The 23,530-nt window shown below is 38.6% G+C and overlaps 1 protein-coding gene across 2 annotated transcripts in view; it reads right to left on the bottom strand.

Moving 5' to 3' along the window:
• NTN4 (netrin 4) overlaps positions 1-23,530 on the bottom strand; it is a 106,828-nt gene that overhangs the window by 82,110 nt on the left and 1,188 nt on the right. For both annotated transcript variants that reach the window (XM_081310315.1, XM_081310314.1), the window contains exon 2: positions 20,548-21,077. In XM_081310315.1, coding sequence (XP_081166441.1) covers positions 20,548-21,077 — 530 coding nt within the window. The remainder of the gene's footprint in view (positions 1-20,547; positions 21,078-23,530) is intronic.

Genomic DNA, 23,530 nt, shown 5'->3' on the forward strand with positions numbered 1-23,530 from the left:
TCTAATGATTTTTCCCACTCTATATTTTTGGAACTAGCCATTCCTGGACTAAAGTCCAATTTAAAATGTGGGATTAAGGAAAATATAATATTTGATTTATCTCACTTCTACTTGTCATCCTAATACTGGGGAGCATCAAATGTACCCAATGGTGAAAGTACTGATGCCTGCTCTTGTTTGGAGCATATGATGATGCAGTGAAGAATTTTTGAAAAGGTATCAGATGTAGAAATGCCTTGAAAAATCACTGCTTTTATAAATAAAATTGATTGGTGTGTAGCCTCTACCTGGACACCTGCCTTGTTCTTGTGGCTGTCCCTTCATTGGGTCACAGCCCAACTGGTGAATGCAGCCCAGTTGCTGGGATTCATTGAAAGGCTTCTCAGATGCCAACTGTCTACCTGGGTAATGTCCCAGAGTACAGGTCACCTCTGTGTTTTTTGTTGTTGCTGTTGTTGTCTTATACTTGAGAACTCAGAGGCTCTTAACTGCTGAGCCACATCCCCAGCCCTGTTTTGTATTTTATTTAGAGACAGGGTCTCACTGAGTTGTTTAGGACCTCTCTAAGTTTCTGAGGCTGGCTTTGAACTTGCAATTCTCCTGCCTCAGCCTCCCGAGCTGCTGGGATTATGGGCACACCTTTTTGTTCTTAGCAGCATGCTTGGCACACAGTTAGGAATCCCTACCTCACTTTGGATCTTCAATATCTCTGGTTGTGTCACTTTATTCAGGAAGTTTTGTTTTGTTTTGTTTTGTTTTGTTTTTGCCATCCCTTTTCACCACAAGTTTAGGTAAGAAATCTCCCTATGTACTACTTGAAGCACCTGTCATTTCTTCCAGACTTAGAATTTACTATGTCTATTTTTTAATTTGTTTAAGTGCTTGTATTTCTCTCTCAACTATGAGCTCATGAGTGCAGGGGACCTTGTCTGCTTACCCGCCAGTGTACAGCCAATGCTTTGGCACATACAGTAAACACAGAGCTGTTGAAAACTCATAGTCATGCTTTTATAACGATTTACATTGTACAAAGTGCTTTAATTTTTATTGATCTCATTTCATCATTACAATAAATCTATGCTGTGGTATTATTCATTCCCATCTTTCAGGCAGAGGAACTAGGAAAATGCTAACTAACTTGTTCAAGGTCATCTAACTTGTAAGAGGCTGGGCTTCCGGTTGTTGGAGTTCAAGTTAAGTTCTATTGTTCTATTACAATCTATTTTGTTTGGTTACAGAATACTTGAAGGTATGGAGTAGGTGATCAGGAGAGTGAAATGATCATAATTCCCTTCAGGAGAAATGTGTGGCAGAGGGAAGAGCTGAGCCCGGGAGCTGGAGAGAGAGTGGTAAGGGGAAGAGCAGCCACAAGTGAGGACAGAGACATGAGTGTCAGAATAGGCTCAGAGGTAAAGAATAAGCTGTGGGCACCTCCATGGTTAGAGATCAGAAGGGAGAAGAGCCAGAAAAAAAATATAAACAAGGATCAGTGAGCCTTGTAGGAAATTAATGAAAATTTATTATCATAGAAGCCCAAAGAAGTGAGAGCACGAAGAAAGAACATACAATTAACAACAGCAAGTGCAGTTCCGAAGACAGGAAAGAAGACTGTGAGAAGCTTGCTGAGTTTGGCTGGATAGCAGAATACTTCTGAGAGCTTAGAGAGAATAAGGGACAGTTTGTAAAGATTGCAGGAAAGAACATGGAACGAGGAAATGAAAGCAAGAAAGAAGTGATTGAAGAACTTTGGCAGTTTGTTTTTTCATCCTTCAATTGGGAGACAGTTGGGGTGTTTACAGATTTGGGCTATTATGAATAAAAGTTCTATGAACATTCACATAGAGTCATTATGAGAACATAATTTCTCTCTTTTCATGGGTACTTGGGAAAGGAATTACCAGGTATGGTAAATTTGTGTTTATTTAATTTTTGTTGTTAGGGATTGAAACCAGGGGTGCTTTACCGCTGAACCACATACCCAGCCCTTTTTTAGTTTTTGTTTTCAGACAGCATCTCCCTAAGTTGCTTAGGGCCTTGCTAAGTTGCTCAGGCTGGCCTGGAAGTTACCATCCTCCCAAGTTGCTGAAATTATAAGAATGCACCACCATGCCCAAGCTAAGTATATATTTATAAGGAGCTACAAGCTTTTGTCTAAAGGTGTACTCTTGTATTTCTACTAGTAATACATGATGATAGTTTTAGTTGCTACCCATCCTCTCCAACCTTTGGCATTTCATCAGTCTTCTTAATCTTAGCCTTTATATAGTGAATATGAACAGTATCTCATTGTAATTTTAATTTGCATTTTCCTGTTGACTAATGGTATTGAGCATCTTTTCACGTGTTTGACATACATTTTCTTGGTGATATATCTACTCAAATATTTTGTCCATTTTTTATTCTTTTTACTTCCTATTGAGTTTTTTATGATATATAGATATATATTCAGATCTATGATTCACAAATATTTTTCCCAGTTTGAGGCTTGTTTTTTATTATCTTCACAGTGTTTTAAAAGCAAACTTTAAACATTTTTATGAAGTTCAATTTGTTTTGTGTTTTTTGTGTCCCATGTATGAGATTTTTGCTTAATTTAAAGTTCGTATTTTCTCCTAGAAGTTTTATAGATTTTAGCTCAAATGTTTAGGTCTAAAGTCCATTTTAGGTGAATTTTTCTATAGGGTGTGAACTAACTGTTAAGGTTCTTTTTTTTTTAATCTCACATATGGATGTCTAATCTGGTGTGCTTTCTTCATGTTTATTTTGCTTGAGGTTTATTTAGCTTCTTAGATCTGTGGATTCATAGTTTAATCCAGTTTGGAACATTTTTTCCTTTTATTCAAATATTTTTTGTCCTCTGCTTCTTCTTTTAGACTCCAGTTATATTAATGTTAGAACATTTACTACTGTCCACTGTTCACTGATAATTCTTTCTACTTAATCCTTTTTTCTCCTGTGCTTCACCAATTTATAATTTCTAATTGTTAGGCCTTCAAGTTCACCAGCTTTTCTTCTGCACTATCTAATCTGCTGTTAATCTCTTGTAGTATACTTTTCACTTCATAAATTGAGTTTTTCATACTTAGAAGTTTTTTTCTTGATCTTTTTCATATATTCCATTTCTCTTTCAACATGTTCATGTTTTCTGAAATATATGGGATATTTCTAATAGCTGCCCAGAGCCTTTGTCAGCCAGCATTGCCAGCTGTGTCATTCATAGATACATTTTTATTAACTGAATTTTCTGCTGTGTAGGAGTCATATTTTCATACCTGGTGGGTTTTTTTAAAAAACATATTTAGTTTTTAGTTGTAGTTGGGCACAATATCTTTATCCCATTCATTCATTTTTATGTGGTGCTGAGGATTGAACCCAGGGCCCTACACATGCTAGGTGAGCGCTCTATCGCTGAGCCACAATCCCAGCCCACCTGGTGATTTTTGAATGGACATTAGATACTGCAAATTTTATGTTGCTTGCTGGATTTTGATGTATTTCTCTTACAAGGCTTAGACTTTGTTCTGACATGCAATTAATTTACTTGGGATCAGTTTAGTCTTTTGGGGGATTGTTTTACATTTGTTTTAGTATGAATTCAATGTATCCTTTATTCTAGGACTAACTTACCCCACTACTAAGGCTTTCTGAGGACCCAGTGAGATACACACACACACACACACACACACACACACACATTCATCCACATAAATAATTTAATGTATATGTCATATATAATTATGTGTAAATAAGTAAATAAATATGAAATTTAAAAATTAACATTTTACCAGAGTGCCATATATAGTTGTCAAATATATTTTGACATTAAAACTAACTTTCTTATTAAATATTTGTTTGTCTTTGGGGAATTTCCATAATGCAAACTTACAGTAGAATGTGCTTTCAACTTTTCATTCAAGAGACTTTATCAGCAGCAACCAAAAGTCCTGATTAAGGGTTTAAAAAAAAAAAAAAAAGATCAAGCTTTTAAACACTGTTACCCGGTGGGGAGATCCTGGCTACCAAACAAACAGTTTTCAAAGGGACCTCCCAACTTGCCCTAAGCCACAGACAAATATTTGCTGTTACTGTAGTGGTAGGTAGGATAGGGCCACTTTGTCCTTTATATGTAGGAAACCTTGAGGAGAAGTATTAATTACCACTATGAAAAGTTTTCCCAGTGGAGATTAATCTCGCATATCTTTTACCATTAAGTTCCAGTCTGAAGTATGAGGATTAGTTTCAAGAGTTGAATTAAGGAAGAGAACTGAAAGCTGAATTAGGAGGAAAAACTAATAGAACTAAAGACCAGCAATCAGTCTTTTAAAAGTAAAACACAGGTATTATTTTCTCTACTTTGCCCTACATGCATGAAGTACAATCAGTTTGACTGAAAAAGGTCTAATAGATCTAATTCATATGATTCATAAATATAGAAAACAGTAAATACTATAAAATTAGTCTACATTGTCTTCTGCTAAGAAGCCATTGGGATTACTGGATAAGAAAGCTCATGACAGAAATTCTAGATTCACAAGAAAAACTGGCCAACAAATTTAATTATTTTTGCCTCTAAAAATATTTCTTTCTTGGGCTGGGGATGTAGCTCAATGGTAGAGCATAGGTTTAACAAGTGTGAGGCCCTGGGTTTGATTTCCCAGCACCACACACACACACACACACACACACACACACACACACACACAGAGAGAGAGAGAGAGAGAGAGAGAGAGAGAGAGAGAGAACAAAATAATAAATAAAAATGTTTCTAACACATTTTGATTATAAAAAAGATACTTCAAACCTGAATAGATTGCACTTAGTATAAATTCTGATTATGTCTCCCATCATTAGAGCCATGTTTATTTTCAAATGATAGCAAAACCATGATCAAATAAGATAAAAATCCTAGGTCTATGTGTTATTAAGCCTTTTAATAGAGGAATAATTTGGGGCTGGTGTTATGGCTCAGTGGTAGAGCGCTCACCCCGCACGTGCAAGGCTCTGGGTTCAATCCTCAGCACCACATAAAAATAAATAAATAAAATAAAGTTTAAAAAAATAGAGGAATAATTTATTAATTCAACCATCATTTAATTGAAGAACTACTTTTTGGGAGTCACCATGCTGAGTACTGTAGATACAAAACTGAGTAACAAAAATCAGTTATAGATAAAGAGATTTAAGTTTTCCCCTAATTCTTGAAAATTAAGTTCTATCAAAAGTGGTATGAGACACAACACAAAATATCTTTTGGAACCAAAAGAGAACATAAGTCTATTTAACCCAAAGTTCTGAGTGCAAGAAGTTTCTCTATAGTAGCTGAGTCCTATCTGTGTTCCACAAGATCCTAAACCTCCATCAAGCAGCATGATTAATTTCTAGGTAGTTCTAATTATCAAAAGAGTTCTTTGGCATAAAGCTAGGCTCTGTCCCCTATGACTTCTAACACTGGCCTTGGAGCTCTACAGAATAATTCTATTTTGTCTTCAATATGGAAGTCCTTCAAGTATTTAAAGGCAGTCATCAACTTAACTTTTACTAACGTGTCTCATATCCCATGGTTTCTTGACCATTACCATTCTGGCTGAGAGGCAAATGTCCTCTACTTTATTTAAATGCATAAGCTACTGATGACAATATTTTCTAGCTATTGTTTCCTTTTTGATGTAAAACATTTCTGAATGCTTCTTTTTTCCAATTTTATTCTTTTAAAAACAAATTTTAGTTTTAGATGGACACAATACCTTTATTTTATTTATTTATTTTTATGTGGAGCTGAGGATCAAACCCAGTGCCTCACCCATGCAAGATGAGCACTACCACTGATCCACAACCCCAGCCCCAATTTTATTCTTTTTAATCTGCTTGAATGTCAAAGGTTTTTTGATAGCCTAAGAAATATATTCCGATTTTTTAAAGACTCTCAATATTTGGGAAGCTATTTGGGAAGAAATGGAGCTGACTTATTGGAGATAGTGGCGTGAGGGGGGAAAAATGTGTTGTTTTTAGATGCACTGGTTTATGTAGCCTCTTGGGCAATTACTTCCAGTCCTGGTAAGACACGGCTGGAAGACTGAAGCTCCAATGCCATTATCTTGGGAGGCTAGGAAGGGAGGAAAGATTCACTTCTACATCTGAATTAAAGTGTAATGATATCCTCTACATATTTCCATATCATCTGTCACTGTGTTATTTAGATCATGAGAAAATAATAGCTCTAGTCACATGCCAACTAAATGGACAGGCAGACTGGCCAATGAGACTGAGGTAATGGGTGGAGGTGTGGGAAGGCAGCAGTAGTCTAAATATCTAGTAGTTACAGAATCAGTTCCCTGTCTCCTACTCAGATGAAGTGATGAAGGTGACTGACTGGAAGCTGACCAGGAGACTAAAATGGACTCTGGGGATGACAGCACCAGGGGCCAGATCCACGTGTAACATAGCAACCTGTAGCCAGGGCCTGCTCCATAGGCTATCCTCACAGCACCTGCCAGGCTGTCTCTAAGTAACTAAATTCTTTATGAAGTTGGCTTGTAAAGGAGGAGGAGAACTAAAAAGAAGCAGAAATAATTCTTCACTGAACTCCTTCCACCTGTGCCTGGTGTGTGTTTTATAAAGTTCTTGGAAAACAGGTGTGTGAGTTCTGGTTACAGTATTTCAAATTGATAATCTTTTAAACATGTTATAAATCCCTGACTAATTTGAACAGGGCCTTAAGAGAGATTTTGAAAAGCATTTTATTTTAAAAGTCCATAAATCTTAATGACAAACCACAGAGTATCTACACTTAACAAAAGAACAAGGCGAGTCCAGATAGGGAACCCAAAGGAGGGCCCAGCACCTAACTCCCTTGCTCTCTCCAAGTTCACTACAGAACAGCCTCTTAATAGAATCACTTGGAAATTCCTTCATGAATCTGAAATACCAACAAGATGTAGGTGGATACATTTCTTTCAGTTTTGATAAGACATTTTACTTTAAGCTCATACTTTTATCTTAGGGTAACACTGCCATCTAAGAATATCTTTAGAAGCTTAGTTCCTTATCTTGTACTTGGCATTCATAATATAATATCAAAAGAATCTGTAAAGTCACAATAGATAGGTTGACCTAAATAGGGATTGTAGAGACATGTATTGTCGTTTTACATCTGATTTTTTTCATTTTTCTCTAAATCTGTTACTGCCTAAGATGGCTTGTCCACTGCTTTAATACAAACTATGTAATTTTTAAACTATTTTTTAGTTGTAGTTGGACACAATACCTTTATTTATTTATTTTTATGTGGTGCTGAGGATTGAACCCAAGGCCTCGGGCGTGCTAGGCGAGCGCTCTACTGCTGAGCCACAACCCAAGCCCCAAAAACTATGTAATTTTTTATATAATATTATTGACTTAGATTGATGCTGTTCTCTAACTAAATCTGTGTCTGAAAAGGCTAAATAAAAAAGGTAGCTCTTTGGTGCTCTTAGAAACATGGACAGACAACCAAAGTTAGTACAAGAAGTGTCTAACTTACAACTGTTTCATGTTCCAAAAATGTACTGTGGGCCAACTGTGTGAGCTTTAGAATGCATTTTAGGTCTATTTCATTTACTGTTATATCGCCAGAGCCTGGTACAGTGGTAGACACATAGATAGCCCCCACATATTTACTGGATGAATACATGAACTAGCCCCAAATGTCATCTTCATTAATAACATAATAGAATTACAATATTAATTAGCACTTACATGGCACTTTGCATTTATAAAATATGTGCCTTATCTGGGCTGGGGTTGTGACTCAGTGGCAGAGTGCATGCCTCGCGCATGTGAGGCACTGGGTTTGATCTTCAGCACCACATAAAAATAAGTAAACAAAATAAAAGATATTGTGTTTATCTATAACTAAAAAATACAAAATATATTTTAAAAATATGTGCCTTATCTTAGTCTTTCTCACAATGACTCAATTTAAAAATGAAGATCCTAATGTTTCTAGAATAAAAAGCCAGCCACTTAGGCTGCATTGAGGTTCAAGTTCGAGCTGGAACTGAGCAGCTGTAATGGATGTGGAGAACTCATGTAAGAGCCAGAACTGCCAGAAACTAGATGGACCAGAAGTCCAACTCCCATCCTCATACTGCCACATGGCATCTGGCAATATTACAAAATATGGATAAAATGTCATCTATGAATACAAAGTAGAGATTTGGAGAGTAGGGACCTGGTAGGTGGGGCACTTAAGGGACTTCCTTATGTTTGTTCATGAAGAAGAGAAGCTCCTTTTGCAAAATAGCAAGAAATATGATCTCCCCTATGTAGTTACCCCACATCTGAGGGTGCCTGCTTGGCTAGCAGAAAGACTAACTGACCTGGCTCTGCAGTACCTAACACAGCTCTCAGCTATTGGAATAGCTGGATGTAAAGGATTTTCTTAAGTCAGATTGTATGCATTCAGAGTTGAATGGGACATGAAAGGTCCTGAGACAAACCTGATTCAGCACATGATTCTTTCTATAACATTTCTCACTGTGGATCATTTGGCCTTTGCTGAAACATTTCATGGAACAAGAAAATGGAGAGAGTTCACTTGTCTTTGGACACATCCAGATTTTAAGAAAGTCTTTCTATGCTCATACTCTTACCTTCTGAAAAGCATCAGAGTCCATTTAATCCCTCTTCAAACATCTAAAGAATGCTAGCAATTCCTGAACATCCATAAATCCTCTCTCATAGGCAAAATATCTCAAGTTAATTGTTCATTATATAACAAGGCTCCTAATTGATCTCACCAATTCTGCTCAGCTTTCTCCAAATAGGAATATCTTGACCTGAGCATAATATTCTAGCAATGCATTGAATGAAACAGAGGACAGGAGGACTATTTTCTCCTTTGTTTAGAACATTGTTTGGCTAATGTTGTGCATTAGCTTTTTTGGCAGTCATGATGTATTGTTGACCCATATTGCAATCAGTCAATACTACCCTCAGGTTATTTTCTCATGACCACTTAATAAGTCACACCTCTCTAGTGGTAGTACAGCTGATTTTTGAAAAGATAAATTTATACCATTATTATCTCATAAGTTTTGCCCAAGGATATTTCACACTGACCCCTACCATTTTGTTATCCCCACTCAAAAGAACTGTTGATGGATCTCCACTTCCCACAGACCTTGAGCCTCCAGGGTCAGCTCATCTCCTGTGCCTCTCTCTTCCACAACACCCACCACACCACACTCCCCAACCATTCTGAAGCTTGACCTTCCTTATTCATGTGCACTTTCCTTGGAATTCCCTTCTCCAATTTTTAAGTGTAATCCATCCTTTAAGAGACAGCGATTTTAAAAGTCCCAATCAGACTGTGAACTCCTTAAAAATAGGAATATACTGTAATGGAATGCAGGTAATAGGGAAAAGACATAGCTTAGAAATTTTTTTTTTTGCAAAAAAAATATTGTTGCATATTTTGGCAAAGAAAATGATATAAACCTCCTTCTCCTAAGAAAGTTTCTCCACAACTAGTTTCTCCTCCAAACTCTAGAAAAGCAAGTTAGATTTGGCTTACTTGAAATAGCAATTCTTTAGGAGAGAGAGTAACAGGCTTGGCAGTTTATCTGAGAGAATCAAATAGCAGCACAATTCTGTCGAGAGATAGGGTCATAGGCAATTGTTTTTCAGAATCACAAAACAACCACTCTTATAGCCAATGCAGCACCATGGCAAGGAGCAGGACTTGCAACCCTGCAGAAGTACTGTACAAAGCACCCTTCCCAATCACTCCATGATATTGATGAAAAATTAAGTGAATCCCTGAGTGAATCTTTATATGCTCCTTATACTGTTTTCAAAGAGGTGATGAAAGATTCGTGCCTTTCATCCAAACAGCAGCCCTTTGAGCCAGGCCTCTCAGATTAGGGATAGAGCCTGTGCTTTTGGTTTGCAGAGGATGGGATTCATGATGTCATTATATGCATCAATTGTCTGCCTAAGAATCTGTCATTCTGGTTTATGAGACACTTGACAGACTGTCTCTCCAGCATACTATTTGTTGTGACTGAATATCTGATACTCTGCCATAAAAGTGCTTTAAATCACAAAAAAAGCAATGAAAAGTTGTCATCAATAATAATAATAACAATGGTGATGCCTCAGAGTGCATTTATTTGATTCCTTCTATTTAGTATGTCACATAGCATGTTAGAAGCCAAGATCGTTTTTCTCAAGGTGTGGTCTGCACCTCCTTAAGGAGCTCACTAAAGAGGGGATAAATGCTATGATAGAGGTGAACATAGGGTACTATGGGTGCACATATGTGATGCACATGCATGGTTCGCCTAACTCATAATTTTGGTAAGAGGTGAAGTTTAAGCAGAGGTCCCAAGGATGAATAGGAATCATCTAGTCATTTATCCATCCATCTATCCACCCAAACATCCATCCATTCATCCATCCAAAAAATATTTGAGTCATACCTTAGCTAAGTCAAAGAACTTGGGAGAAGGGATTGGAAGAGAAGAGTCTCTCAAGCCAAGGAACCACGAGTCAGAGGGTGAGAGAGAGCTTGGCACCTTGGAGTGATATCAGTAATTCCACAGACATAGCTGGAAACTAGAACCTAGGAGACAATGGTGAGAGATGAACCAGGGGGGACTTAGTAAGGGACTAATTCTCCTCCAGGAAGTGACATTTTGCATCTAAAAAGATCCAAGTGCAATGTAGAGAACAGACTGAGAGTGAGTAAAACAGAACAGAGAGAAGACACAGGACACATTGTAATCCCGTGTTCAGATGAAATGAAAGGCTGGCCTGCACTAGGGTAGAAGCCCAGACACTCAAGAGACACTTGAGAAGCAGAGTGGGTTAAGACCTGCTGAATATTAGAAGCTAGTTGGAGGAGAGAAAGAAATTGGGAATTGGGCTGGGGATGTGGCTCAAGTGGTAGCACGCTCGCCTGGCATGCGTGCCGCCCGGGTTCGATCCTCAGCACCACATACAAACAAAGATGTTGTGTCCGCCAAAAAATAAAAAATATTAAAATTCTCTCTCTCTTAAAAAAAAAAGAATTGAGAATAACAGTTTTTCTTCTTGACGGGCCTCTCTGTGTTGGATAGTGATGCGGTTTTTTACAGGTTTTATTTCTTCTGTGAGGTAGGCGAGTTCTTTAGCTGAGAGTGAGTAGGGACTGAGAAGGGTCTTAGAGGAGGAAAACATGGAAAAGGATCATTGCAGGAAAGGGCTGAGGAAAAAAGGATTTCTGTGGGAAGTTTGAGGGCCAAATTTACAGTGGGAAAACATAGACTTGTAGAGGAATCTCTTAGTACAATTGTGTTATTTCCCCCCAAAGAGTTCCACTGTCCAACTAAAGGAGCAAGGGCGCCAATGGAATTGAAAGAACTGTTGGAAGATTCTAGAGAGAAAACCAAGGGGCCAGGTTTAGTAGACAAACAGAGGCAGATAAATAGGAGCTGAGAAGAGAAAATCAGTAGTCTACTGTGACATAACTAGAAGCGAAAACCAGAAAGAAAAATGGCTAGAAGTAAAAACCAGGAATTAATAGAGCACATGGGATGATGAACTCAGGGGTACTCGGCCACTGAGCCGCTGGGATTACAGGCATGCACCACTGCACCTGGCTCACCTGTGTTTTGTCTTTGCAAAACTATATCTTTGCATTACAACCCCTTTCCTCGGGAAGGACCTTCCAGTGGCTGGATTTTCTTCTGAAGTTTGATAGTCATTACAGAAAGAACTGTTGTTACAAAAGGGTGAGTTTTGCACACCGTGGGTGTGTTAGGAAGGAAAAAAAAAAAAGGAGAGGGTTATGGAGAGCAATGCCTATCTCTTCCGATGTAGCCCTGGTTTGAGGTGTCCGTCATTTACCTTTAGCTTTGCTTTTCGTATTTATTTATTAGTGCTGGGGACTGAATCCAGGGTGTGCTCTACCACTGAACCACAGCCCTACCTTTAGTTATTATTTGGAGGTAGAAGTGGGGTGAGGGGATATAAAATATGAGAGAAACGTAGGAATCAATAAAGTAGACTAAGCAGTACAAGAGAGTGATCACATTTTCTCTTTTCAATTCATTTTAAAACAGAGAAGCCTTTTTTTCAGTAGCAGCCAAGAGACACAATGTTAGCACAAATGAACATGATGTCATGTAGAAAGCATTTGAATATTTTTCATAATTACTTTTTTGTCTTAGGATCTGTGATTATGAGATATAAAGCAACATCAGCAAACATTGTCCAGGCCTGAGAAGACTTCTGCTCTTCTGCCAGTTGCAGGAAAGTGAGCAAGAGAGAAACAGGATATAGGAAGAAGAGTGATGTTTTGCTTTTTTGCTCATTAGCGAGAGAAATCATCCAGGAAAAGAATTTGTGTCCTAGAGATAAAATGAGATGCATGCAAAATGCCCAGCATAGAAACTGGCACATTCTAAAGAAAGCTTTAAGTGTTGGTTTTCTGTTCTCCTTAACAGGGCAATTCAACATCAATATATTCAACATTAATTTAAACATTCATAAAGTTGTTTTTTAAAATCTGCATGTGAATTGAAATTCTGAAAATGTAAACACTTCTACTTAAATAGGATTAACTGTCTAGTCCCTATGCCTTAGGTAGATGCCCTTCAACATCACATTCTGCAAATCAAATTTTACAACACATTAAGCAGAAAAATGTGTACAATGCTGTTTTAACTTAATTTCCCAAACAGTGATGGCCCAGGAACATTCCAAAAATCTGCTCCTGTGACTGGAATTTTGAGAGTCAAAAGAAGGACGAAAATTTGGATGAATCAAGATGGAATACAATATGAGACCCTTGACAGCTGCAGGTCCCTGAAATTAGCATTCCTCTTTCAGCATGGTGTTTTCAAAGACTTCTTCCTCCAATCTAGCATTCTAACTATGATTCTCCTTCCCTTTTCTATCCTCATTGGTTATCAAGTAATGGTTTCCATTCTCTTGGCTGGTTTTGCTTCCTCTTTTGAAAACCTAAGGTTGCTCCTCCCAACTTCTCTCTCACTTGTCATTTTAGAATTTACCCCCACCATTCTGACTGTGGTAATTTAATGGTATCCAATTCACAATATGTTGCTTAGTTAAGTAACAGTTGGACCCATGAATTAATAAGACTGGTTTTTGTATATGCCTTGGGATTTTCAAAAGTGTTTTTCAGAAATGGCAGCCTCAATGGACAAAGTTTAATCCCCTCTGGGCTCAGTTTTCAGACCTTCCTCTTTTCTATCCACACCCACTCCTTGCATGATCTCATCCAGTTTCATAGCTTTAAATAACATCTCTACACTGATGACTCCCAAATTTATGTACTTGGTCCAGACTTCTCTGGACTCTAACCTTACAGATCGAACTGTCTCCTCAGTATCTCCCATTGAATATCTAAAAGGCAGCTCACACTTAAGGATCAGTACTTAGTAGAGTAACATTCAATACAGTTAATAAACAGCATTATTATTTTATAGTTACTTTCATATAATTCAACAAATGTATTTAGGATACTTACTCCTTATAGGGATCTGTACTGGGTACAGAAGTTGTGCGGGGGGGGGGGGGGGCTGGAAGCCACAGAGCAAATTCAAGGAGGACAGTGTCCCTCAAGGAGTGAACAGTGTGGGAGCAGAAGACATAGGAGACATGGCAGAATAGCTATGTGTGAGCTGCATGGTGTACAGAGTAGAGAGAGATCATCCTCCCTGAATTTTCAGACACTTAAGATCACTGACCACAGGCAATCACTTCCACATCATCTGACCTGATTCATCCTCCTCATCTTCCAGAGCCTCATCCTTAGAACCCCTATCCTGGTTTCTGGGGTTCTCCATTCCTTGGAGCTGCCTCATATGCCCATATAGACCTGACTTCCAAGTGCCCTCTCCTCATCTGTTCTTCATCGTCAGGCTTTAGTTTTTCAATGAGTCATTACAATAATTCAACATTTTATCACCTAATTTCCTAAAGTTTCCAGATTATTTTAACCAAATATTGGCAAAGTAAAAGCATCAAACAGACCAAAATGCAAAGCAAATAAATGCTAAAAAGACATTTTTCAAAATAGCTAGCAAGGAAATTATTTTGTTGGTGGAAAGATCCACCCTTTGAAATCAATAAACCAAGCTGTTTATTGATTGGGCATCTGGGTTTGTTCTCATTTTTTTATGTACGTTCTTTAAATAATCTTAACTAATAGCCACATGGGTTTTATTTAAACTAAAGGCATTTTTTTTCTTTTTGGAAATAGGCTGCTATAAATCTTAAGCCCCATCCCTAAAGAAAGGAAATAGCAAGTAAATTCAACAAAAGGAAATTTTCAAGTAAATTCAACAAAATTATATCTGAGACTATGTTTCAAGATGATACATTGATATAGCTAACTTAGAAAACTACTTAAAGCAGTTACTGGCTTGATGAAAAGTATTAATTCCTCTTCCCTCAGAATACAAACCAATCAAAAAGCATGCTAAATGTTTCTAAAGAACTGCACATTCATTATCATGTAGCTTATTTTAAACAATATCAGGTATCATTAAGTGCACATTGTCTTCACTAATGTAAGAAAATATTAACTTTATTATAAAAAATACATGCAGCTTTATCACAAATTATCAATTAAACTATAAGCATATACAACTCAAAACCATCACCAGAGCAATTTAGGTTTTCTTTTTTTTTCTTTCTTTTGCAGTTTGTGGTTATAATAAAGCCTAATCATATAAATAATTTCCATGTAGTTCCTTATCCCAAAGCTCATTGCTTATTTAACTCTGAATTACTCTCAATCACTGTTTCCCTTCCTTTTTTCTGTAACATGGAGTTAATGTTGCTCCCTAACCAGTGCGGGTCCTGTGAGGAGAAGGCTGCAGTGCATCCTACCAGACACGTGGGAAGGCGTAAGCAGATACCAGTCATGTCGTGACTTTTAACTGTTGCTGTAGCCCCACTCCAGGAACCAAAGAAAATGAGTAGTTAACCAAAGAGTGGTGCTTAGAAAGCATTCCTACTCTTTATCTTTTAAGTTTTAAAAATTCTAAGTATAATTTAACATATATACATATGTATAAACCTGATTAAGTTGTTTTCCATTTTCTGCATACTTGTGCCAGACTGAAACACAGAGACTAATAAATGCTTGGATCTTGAGAGGCATATTATCCATACAACATTTGGAGTATTCATCATGTCTACTCTCAAATTATTTAATAAATCAGCCCATAAATTATGATGTTTACTCTTTTACTCAGCAGGTTGTAAGGACTGCGAAAGAAAGGAACGTATGTAGTTTTTGTATCTTCCATCTTAATTGCCTTGGCGCAAAGATATTTCCACTTAGTATGCTTAATGGAAATAGCACTGGGCTGGAATTCAGAAAATGAAGACTTCAGTTAAGTAACTATAGACAAGTCATTTACACTCTCTTTAGGCCTCAGATTACTCATGAGTAATCTTCTTTTCCATGGATGACATTTAGATTCCTTTTCATGTGCTCTTATTCTAAGACACACTAGCAATACCGTTTCTGCTCATTAGTAAACACTAGCAAAATTGATTTGGACCACTGTATCTCATATTAAGTTATATCCAACTTAATTTCCCCATATCTATAGGTTAAAAGAAATGTAACCCTTACTTATAGATATTATTCACTCATGAAAACTTGGCAGGAACTCCAAGTTCATGTCACTATTCTGTCAAACACAAATCCTTCAGTATATATTTAAAATGGTAAACTATCCCCTGCTGGCATTCCCATCCCCTCCCCTGTTTCATTCCCCCCTCATCATTTATCACAATCTTGCACACAGTATATTTCATTTTTTTTCTCTATCTTCCTATATCTCCCCATGAAGAATGTAAGTTTTATCAAGACAGGGATGTTTATGTTCGGTTTACTGCTATATCCCTAGAACCTGGAGTGGGATCTGAAAAAATAACTCAAAAACTATTTGATTGGGTGAATAGACATCATTTAAGATCCCTTACTAATTGCCCTGCCCTAAACCATAGCTTATCTGATATTACTACCAACTCAGCTTTTCCAATTAATTGGGATTTCTGAACCTCATCCCCTGCCCTAGACCTATTCATTTCTCCCTCTCTGTCCTTGCTTTTCATATCATCCACCCATAGTTTCATTCCGTTGCACATTTGATTGCCTATGTGATCCAAGTCATGTGCTCAGTGCTGGGTAGCAGAGGCAAATAAGACTGACAGATCCCTTATCCTCTTTAACAATCCTTATCTGTTCAAGGATTACTTGGAGGCCAGCTACTCCCTCCTCTCTTGACTTCTCTCACTGCCGTCTCTGACCTTATCGTCCTCCTTTTGAATGTTATATATTTCTCATACCCTAGAGAAGAGGTTGATTGAGTGCTTGTAATAGTGAGTTAATAAAAGCAGGGAGTGAATGAAGCTCACTTTCAACAAGATGATACCTATATCACTTTAGAGTTGCTTTTGATCCCTGGAACAGATGCAGTGTTTTGAATGATAATGGAAATTCCAGTTCCATAAGTCCTGACTGTGTGGGGCCTAAAATGGTTTTCTGAATCTCCCCAATTTCCTGTATTTTCTGTACCCTGTGGTGATCTCAGGGTGCTTCTTTGCATCCTGAAAGAGCCTCATGAATCCATCATCTTTAGCTTCAAGGTTATTATTACCTACTGCTTCACCTAAATTGGAGACTAAGCCCCCAAGTGACAGAGTCTGGAAGTAAAACCCTGCCAAGCCCAAGCTGTCTTTTCCTTATGCCAAGGCTTTGGGAGCACTTAATGCCTCCATCACAGAATTTTCCACATTGTGCTCTGTGGTTTTCTAGAGCTCTGAAAGTTAACTGGGGTTTGGCAAAAAGAGGGTCCCATGGCCAAACAAGTTTGGGAATTCCACACTCTATTTCTTTCACTTGGGGGTACAGGGTAAGTCATAAGAATATTTGTGTATTTATAAACATTTAACTTCATTAAACTCAGTTGCTATGATTTGAATGTATACCCCAAAAGTTCATGGGTTGGTAACTTAATCCCCAGATTCATATGTTGATGGTATTTGGAGATGAGGACTTCGGGAGGTAATTAGAATTATGTGAAGATGACTGAGTTAGTAGCTTTATAAGAAGAGAAAGAGAGATCCAAGCTAGCAAGTTTGCTGTCTAACCATGTGATGCCCTCCACCCTGTTAGGATGCAGCCCAAGATATGCAGATTGAATGTCGGTGGTATGCTCTTGGACTCCCTAGCCTCCAGAACCATGAGCCAAATAAACTTTTATTCTTCATAAGTTTCCCAGGCTCTTGTATTTCGTTATAGCAAAAGAAAATAGATTAAGACACCAGTTGGTTTTTCCCAGCCTAATCCAACCACAGGACCCTTTTATACTAGACTATCACCAATGTCTCGAAGTTTATTACTTCTCAGGAGAAAACCGTTCAGCAGATTCTTTTTCATAGCAACAAATGGCTTTGTGAGACTGAGAGAAGGGAAGATGTGCATACCTCTCCCTGAAAGCAGTTCTGGGGGGTGGTCAATAATTGAGGGAGAATGTAGTTTAATGGAACAAATATTCGCCTTCAGGTCAGAATAGTGTGACATAGTCCTAGCTCTGTCCCATAACTCACTGCATATTGTTGGGCAAATCACTTTACCTTTGAGCCTCAGTCTGGTCTCCTGGGAAGTTGATGTGTTTTCGGATATAACCACACCCCATTCTTTGAAACTGCTGACCAGTTTAGGGAGTTCGTGTTTAACTTTGGTTTAAAAAATTATCTGGGGCTGGGGTATAGCTTAGTGGTAGAGCAATGCCTAAATGTACAAGTCCCTGGGTTCAATCTGCAGCACTACAAATAGAAAGAAAAAAAAAGAAAAGAAAAAGTGCTCTTCTATGTGGATTTTTGTGCCTATAATTTTAAAGTCCTCTTTGAGAAGGTTGGTTGCTTTAGCTCTGTTGATGGACGTATCTGTTCTTCAGACATGAAGCTAGAGGATCTCAAAGCCCAAAGTCAAAACAGTACTTTTGAATGAACACAGGAAACAAATTATATCTGGGATATACTTATGTTAGCCTGAATAGTAGAATAATACCCACAGGAGTTGTAAGGAGTCTTACTTAGAGTGCAGGAAGAAACAGGTCTGTTATAAACAAGGAATAAAAAAAATTGATTAATTGGCTTATTTTTCTGAGAACTGAATTTCCAAAGATAGAGATTGACGCTATAAAGTTGTAACTGCAAAATGATGTAGCTCAGCACTACTTTATATTCTAAAATAACAGAAGACAGTTAGGTTATAGTCCTTTCTGGGGAGGATAATTATAATTATCTTGGAGGAAGTCTTTCTGAAAAAGATGAGTTCACAAATCTGTTCTCTGAAGGGAAGAAATTCTATGACTTAATGTAGACTTGCAAATATGCTCTAGGGGGAATTAAGTTGCACTTAATGTTTTTCTTGCCCCTAAAATATAAGACTGCTGAATTAACAGCAGCAATTAAAAACATTTACAGGGGCTGGGGATGTGGCTCAAGCAGTAGTGCGCTCGCCTGGTATGCATGTGGCCCGGGTTCGATCCTCAGCACCACATACAAACAAAGATGTTGTGTCCGCCGAAAACTAAAAAAAAAAAAAAAAAAATCTCTCTCTCTCTCTCTCTCTCTTAAAAAAAAATTTACAAACTGGATAAAACCAGCATCTGTACATTGAAATAACTAACATAAATTGTAATCGCTGTTTGCTTGGAATTTGATGCAAACATTGATGACAATAAGTCAGATTTTGTTGCCACTATAGGTCAAGTAACTTACTTTAATCACCTCTAAGTAACTGCTAAAGTGCTGTAATCAATTCAATGTGATATTTGCTAAGGGAGTGTTGCCTGCCATCTGGTTACTAAAACTGTATTTTTGCTACTTCATAGATGCACATGACCCAGTAGCACTGAGATGGAAGGAGCTGATAGGAGCCCATGGATCGATTCCAAAGCAATCTGAGAGTTAAAGCCATTTGTTTGTTTTCAACACAAAGTGTTCTCCACATAAGAAAGCAATGAGTCGAACTTATCTCTTTCCTGTCCTGATACCTTTAAAAACATCCATCATAATAGGGTGTAAAGGAGCTTACAATATTAAGGGAACCTTAGGGACCTTGAAGAAGAATGGCACAATTGGTGTGCTGCCTGCCCTGGGTCCTACTTGGTTCTGGGGCCAGAAGCCCTATTCTTGTGGTCCCTTCAGAAGAACGAGTAGGTGGACAACATGTTGGAAGTCCCTTATGGAGAATAGTGGGAGAAGTTCCCAGAGCAATCTTTTCATCAGGCCCTGGTAAACAGAGTGCCCCACCAACCCAAAGGCAGAATTAGCACCAACTACAGTGCCTGACACATAGCAGAACTCAATAAATTTTTATTAAATAAAGCCATCTGGGAAGTTTGTGACTGATTATATAAAGGGCTGCTAGATGTGTGCTTTGGTGTTTGTAGCCATTGTAATATGTACTCTGGGTGTATGACACCTGGTCTGCTTTCTCAACCTTCCTATTATTGACATGTTGAGGTAGATAATTCTTTGTTGGGTGTAGAGGAAGGAATGCTGTCTTACACATTGTTAGCAGCCTCCCTGGCTCCCAACCACTTGAAGCCAGTAATGTCCTCCCTCCCAAATGTTTCTAGACATTGCCAAGTGTCCTAATATCCATGGATGGAGGTGACATTACCCCTAGTCAAGAACCACTTACTTATTCTGAATATTCATGATATGTTTCAGAATTAGAATGATAATCCTCTCTCTTCTCTTTAATCTGTTTTCATCCAGTTTTCTCTGAATGTTTTCACATATATGGCAGCATCTAGGTATCCCCTTAGGAAAGGAACATATTAGAGAGAAAATATTCCATGCAACAATTGGACCAGGAGCTAAAGAGACTGTTTTGCACAATGTGAATGAGCTGGTCTTGAACCCAGGGTAGACCCAACTCCCTAAGCTGGAACAGATGTTGTCTGTAAACCCCAAAGGAACCTTGCATCTTAAACTATCTTCATTTGTTTGCTACGAACTCTTGGAATCTTAACAGTAAAACTCCACTGTCACACAGAAGTATCCTTCTGGGCAACAGATTTTTTTTTTCCTCTGTTGGCTTTGTTTTTATTTATTTCCTATTTATGTTAACAGTATCAGGAAAGTACCAGTGTGGGCTCCAGGAACAGGCTGTCTTGGTAACTCCTTCCCCCTTCAGTAACACATGTAATTCTGCCAACTGAAGAAACCATTAGCCTTTTAGATCTCTAAAGCAGAGCATGTGCCTACTCTTTCTTAAAATGAAAAAAAAAAATAGAATCTTCGAATTCTGTCTTAAACACAGCCAGTGGGCAACCTGCTTGGAAATGACTACACATCCATATCCAAGGATGGGAAATAATTTATGACAAATAAAGCTCATGAAAAATTCTAATTTCATTCATGTTGCTACAAGTATAGCTTCATGCTTTAAAAAAAATGTGGGCTGGTAACATTTTTCTACCTTACTTTACTTACAGTGTAGAGTTAAACAGGTGCCCTTACCTCTCCTCCAGTGCATGGGAAGGGATTGGAGTATCTAGAGGTGCAGCTAGCTCCCTTCTTGACAACATCATCTTCCAGGCCAAACGTAGCTGAGCAGTTAGTGGCAAAGTACTTGTAAGGCTTCCATGTCTTTCCAAAGTCCTGGGACCGTTCCAGCACCATGGCTGCAGGCCTGGGGGACTTGAACACCATAATTAGGTGAGTGAAGTAGAATTCAGCTTCCAGGTCTAACTGGATCTTTTCTCTGTGCACATTCTCTGCAGACTGCCACCACGTGCGGGGGAACCTGAAGGACGAGTCTGCCATGGCAGATGGCAGATGAGCCAGGTGAGGGTGGGCAGCATTGCACTTGTCACATTTGGGCTGCCTGCAAGTGAGATCTGCATTCTCGCTGTAAAAGCAGTACAGTTCAGTGGCATTCTGACCGCAGGTGGTGTCTGCCCAGAGTTTTCTCCCTAAGGCCAAATTCCCCATCCGAGGGTTGCAGGCTTTTTCACAGCGGGAACTGGCTCCAGCTACTCCACTCAGTCCTGAGGAGGGGAAAGCACATGTCATTAGGAAAGCTCTTCTGTCTACCTGGCTCCACAGCCACAGCCAAGGTATCCCCAAAGAACTTGACACTTTCTCTAATGGGCTGATTTGATCATGAACATAGGTCTGTACACATACACATTTGTGTATCCAAGTGTTTGATTTTTATGTTCAGTTATAAAATTCACATAAGAGAAAATTTCACATAGAGTGAGGGAAAATGCAAACACTGGGATGAAGAATATTGGCCTAATATTTTTGAGAACTTTGTGTCATAAATATTCTATATTTTTGAAATATAATTTTTTAAAGTCATGACTGAAATTATAGCCCCCAAACCCATTCTTTCAAGATCACCTAGTCTTTCAAATATAATTTGAGTCCTTAGCAATTACCTAACATGTTTATTATAAAAGTGCATTTAGGGGCTGGGGTTGTGGCTCAGAGCTAGAGTACTTGCTTAGCATGCGTGGGACACTGGGTTGAATCCTCAGCACCACATAAAAATAAAAAAAGATAGTGTGTTCACCTATAACTAAAAAATAAATGTTTAAATAAAAGGAGTGCATTTAGGAGGAAATGCAGAATTCTACTTTCTTTATATTTTTAAGCCAATGAAAAGATAAATTCCCTAGGAAAAGCAATATGCGATATTTAATAAACATGTAATAATACAATAGGACTTCACTGAGGGAGGCAAAGCCAGAAACCACTGGATGGCAAATGTGCAAAATCCATTTCTAATACTAAGTAAATATAACCATGAAAAAAACCCTCCAAACTGCCAAATGACAGGAAAGCTTATTTTACATGTTCTCTGCCTCTTGAGTGCCTCTACCTATGACAGGTTACATAGCAGTTACCTGTTTGCTTAACAAGAGAATGTTTACACTCTGGCAGCCACTAACACATCTTTAACTATTGACTGTGAACTAAAACACCTTCTTAAAGAAACACACTCTTCCCCCCAAAGGTCCAAGAGACCTTAATGTTTCAAAATTACTTAAAATGATAAACATTATCCACTTATTAACATCCAGACTACAAATCATAATCCTTTAATTTGCATCTGTCATTTTAATTATGAATACTTTTAAGCAAAATCACCTATTTTAAAAGCTAAAACAGAGAGGAAAAGAAGGAAAAAGAAACCAAACCCCAAATTCTGGCTAATTGAACGTTTCTGCTTAAAAGGGAGCACTTCTGAACTGTTATCACTGTGGTATTGAAGAGAGCCAAATGACAGCTTTGGCTGAAAAGGAGATGGAGATGTTTCAAAGCTGATTGACAATCATCAGCCCCATGTAGTCTTGCAACCAAAATAAAGGGCTTCCTTAGGCATTATTTTCTAAATGTCAAATTAAAGTGTACACTATGCCTGGCTCTATTTGCCATTGTTCTGATTAGCTAAAGCAACAGTTACTTGTGGCCAGAATCACACAAACACATGGTGTGCTATGACTCACCTGTAAAGCATTTCGGGGGAAAATCATATACTGCCTGTACAAGTATTTTTTACTTGAAACACTTGCCTTGTGATATTTATTTACAACCTCTTGAATGCTTGCATGTTTTTGCCATAACATGGTTTGAAAAGGGAAAATCTTGTTGAAGTTCACTTTTTGGTTGGAGGAGCATATGTTAGTGCACATAAGGGGGTATAAGCAAGAAAAATTAAAGAAAGAACAGACCTTTAACAGTTCCTGGGGCGTGCTAAATAATTTGTAAATGCCCTACATTAATAAGTCTAGAAAAGATTTGATAATAAATAATAATAATCAGTGAATAAAATACTTGGAGATTACTAAAAAAGTGACTCTCCAAGTACACCGGGGATGCTTCTCTGACTGACTGCTTTAGGGGTGTGGACTCTAAAGCCTGCATTTTATCAGGTCCCAGAGGTTCTGGGAGGAGAGTGGAAGGAGCTAAGGGAAGAGATGCGTGCGATCCATCAGTGCTCTTCTATAGCCTACACTCCTCTTTCTGGAGCAAGCGAGGTTCGCCTGCAAGCCTGGATGGCTGAGGGTCCCTCACTTTCTTTCCTCTTTACCCGCACAGCTAGCTGCATTTATGCCTAACTGGAAACAAGGTGACCCGCACGAGGGAGGGACAGGAGCAGAAGGGGCTCCCGAATTTAGAAACAGCGAGTTGGGAACGGGTGGCCTAGGGCAGTCCAAGAAAGCCAGGACAGGAGTGGGAGGGAGAGGGCATCTGACGACGCCTCTGCCGGTTGTCCAGTTACCGAGACAGGGAGCAGACCCGCCTCCGACCTCCCGCAGAGCCTCGGCCAGGGTACCAATTCCCCAGGGGCGGCCAGCCAGCTCCGTGCAATCACCAGGGTGATCACCACCTATCGTCCTAACCCGGAGTCCCACTGCGTTCCAGTCACTGTCCCCGGGGAGAGGGCACTCACCCCCGCCCCAGGTGGCCCTACCTGGTTCCCTAGTCACCT

The sequence above is a fragment of the Spermophilus citellus genome (assembly GCF_964194105.1).
Source record: "Spermophilus citellus genome assembly, chromosome: 10".
Lineage (NCBI taxonomy): Eukaryota > Metazoa > Chordata > Mammalia > Rodentia > Sciuridae > Spermophilus > Spermophilus citellus.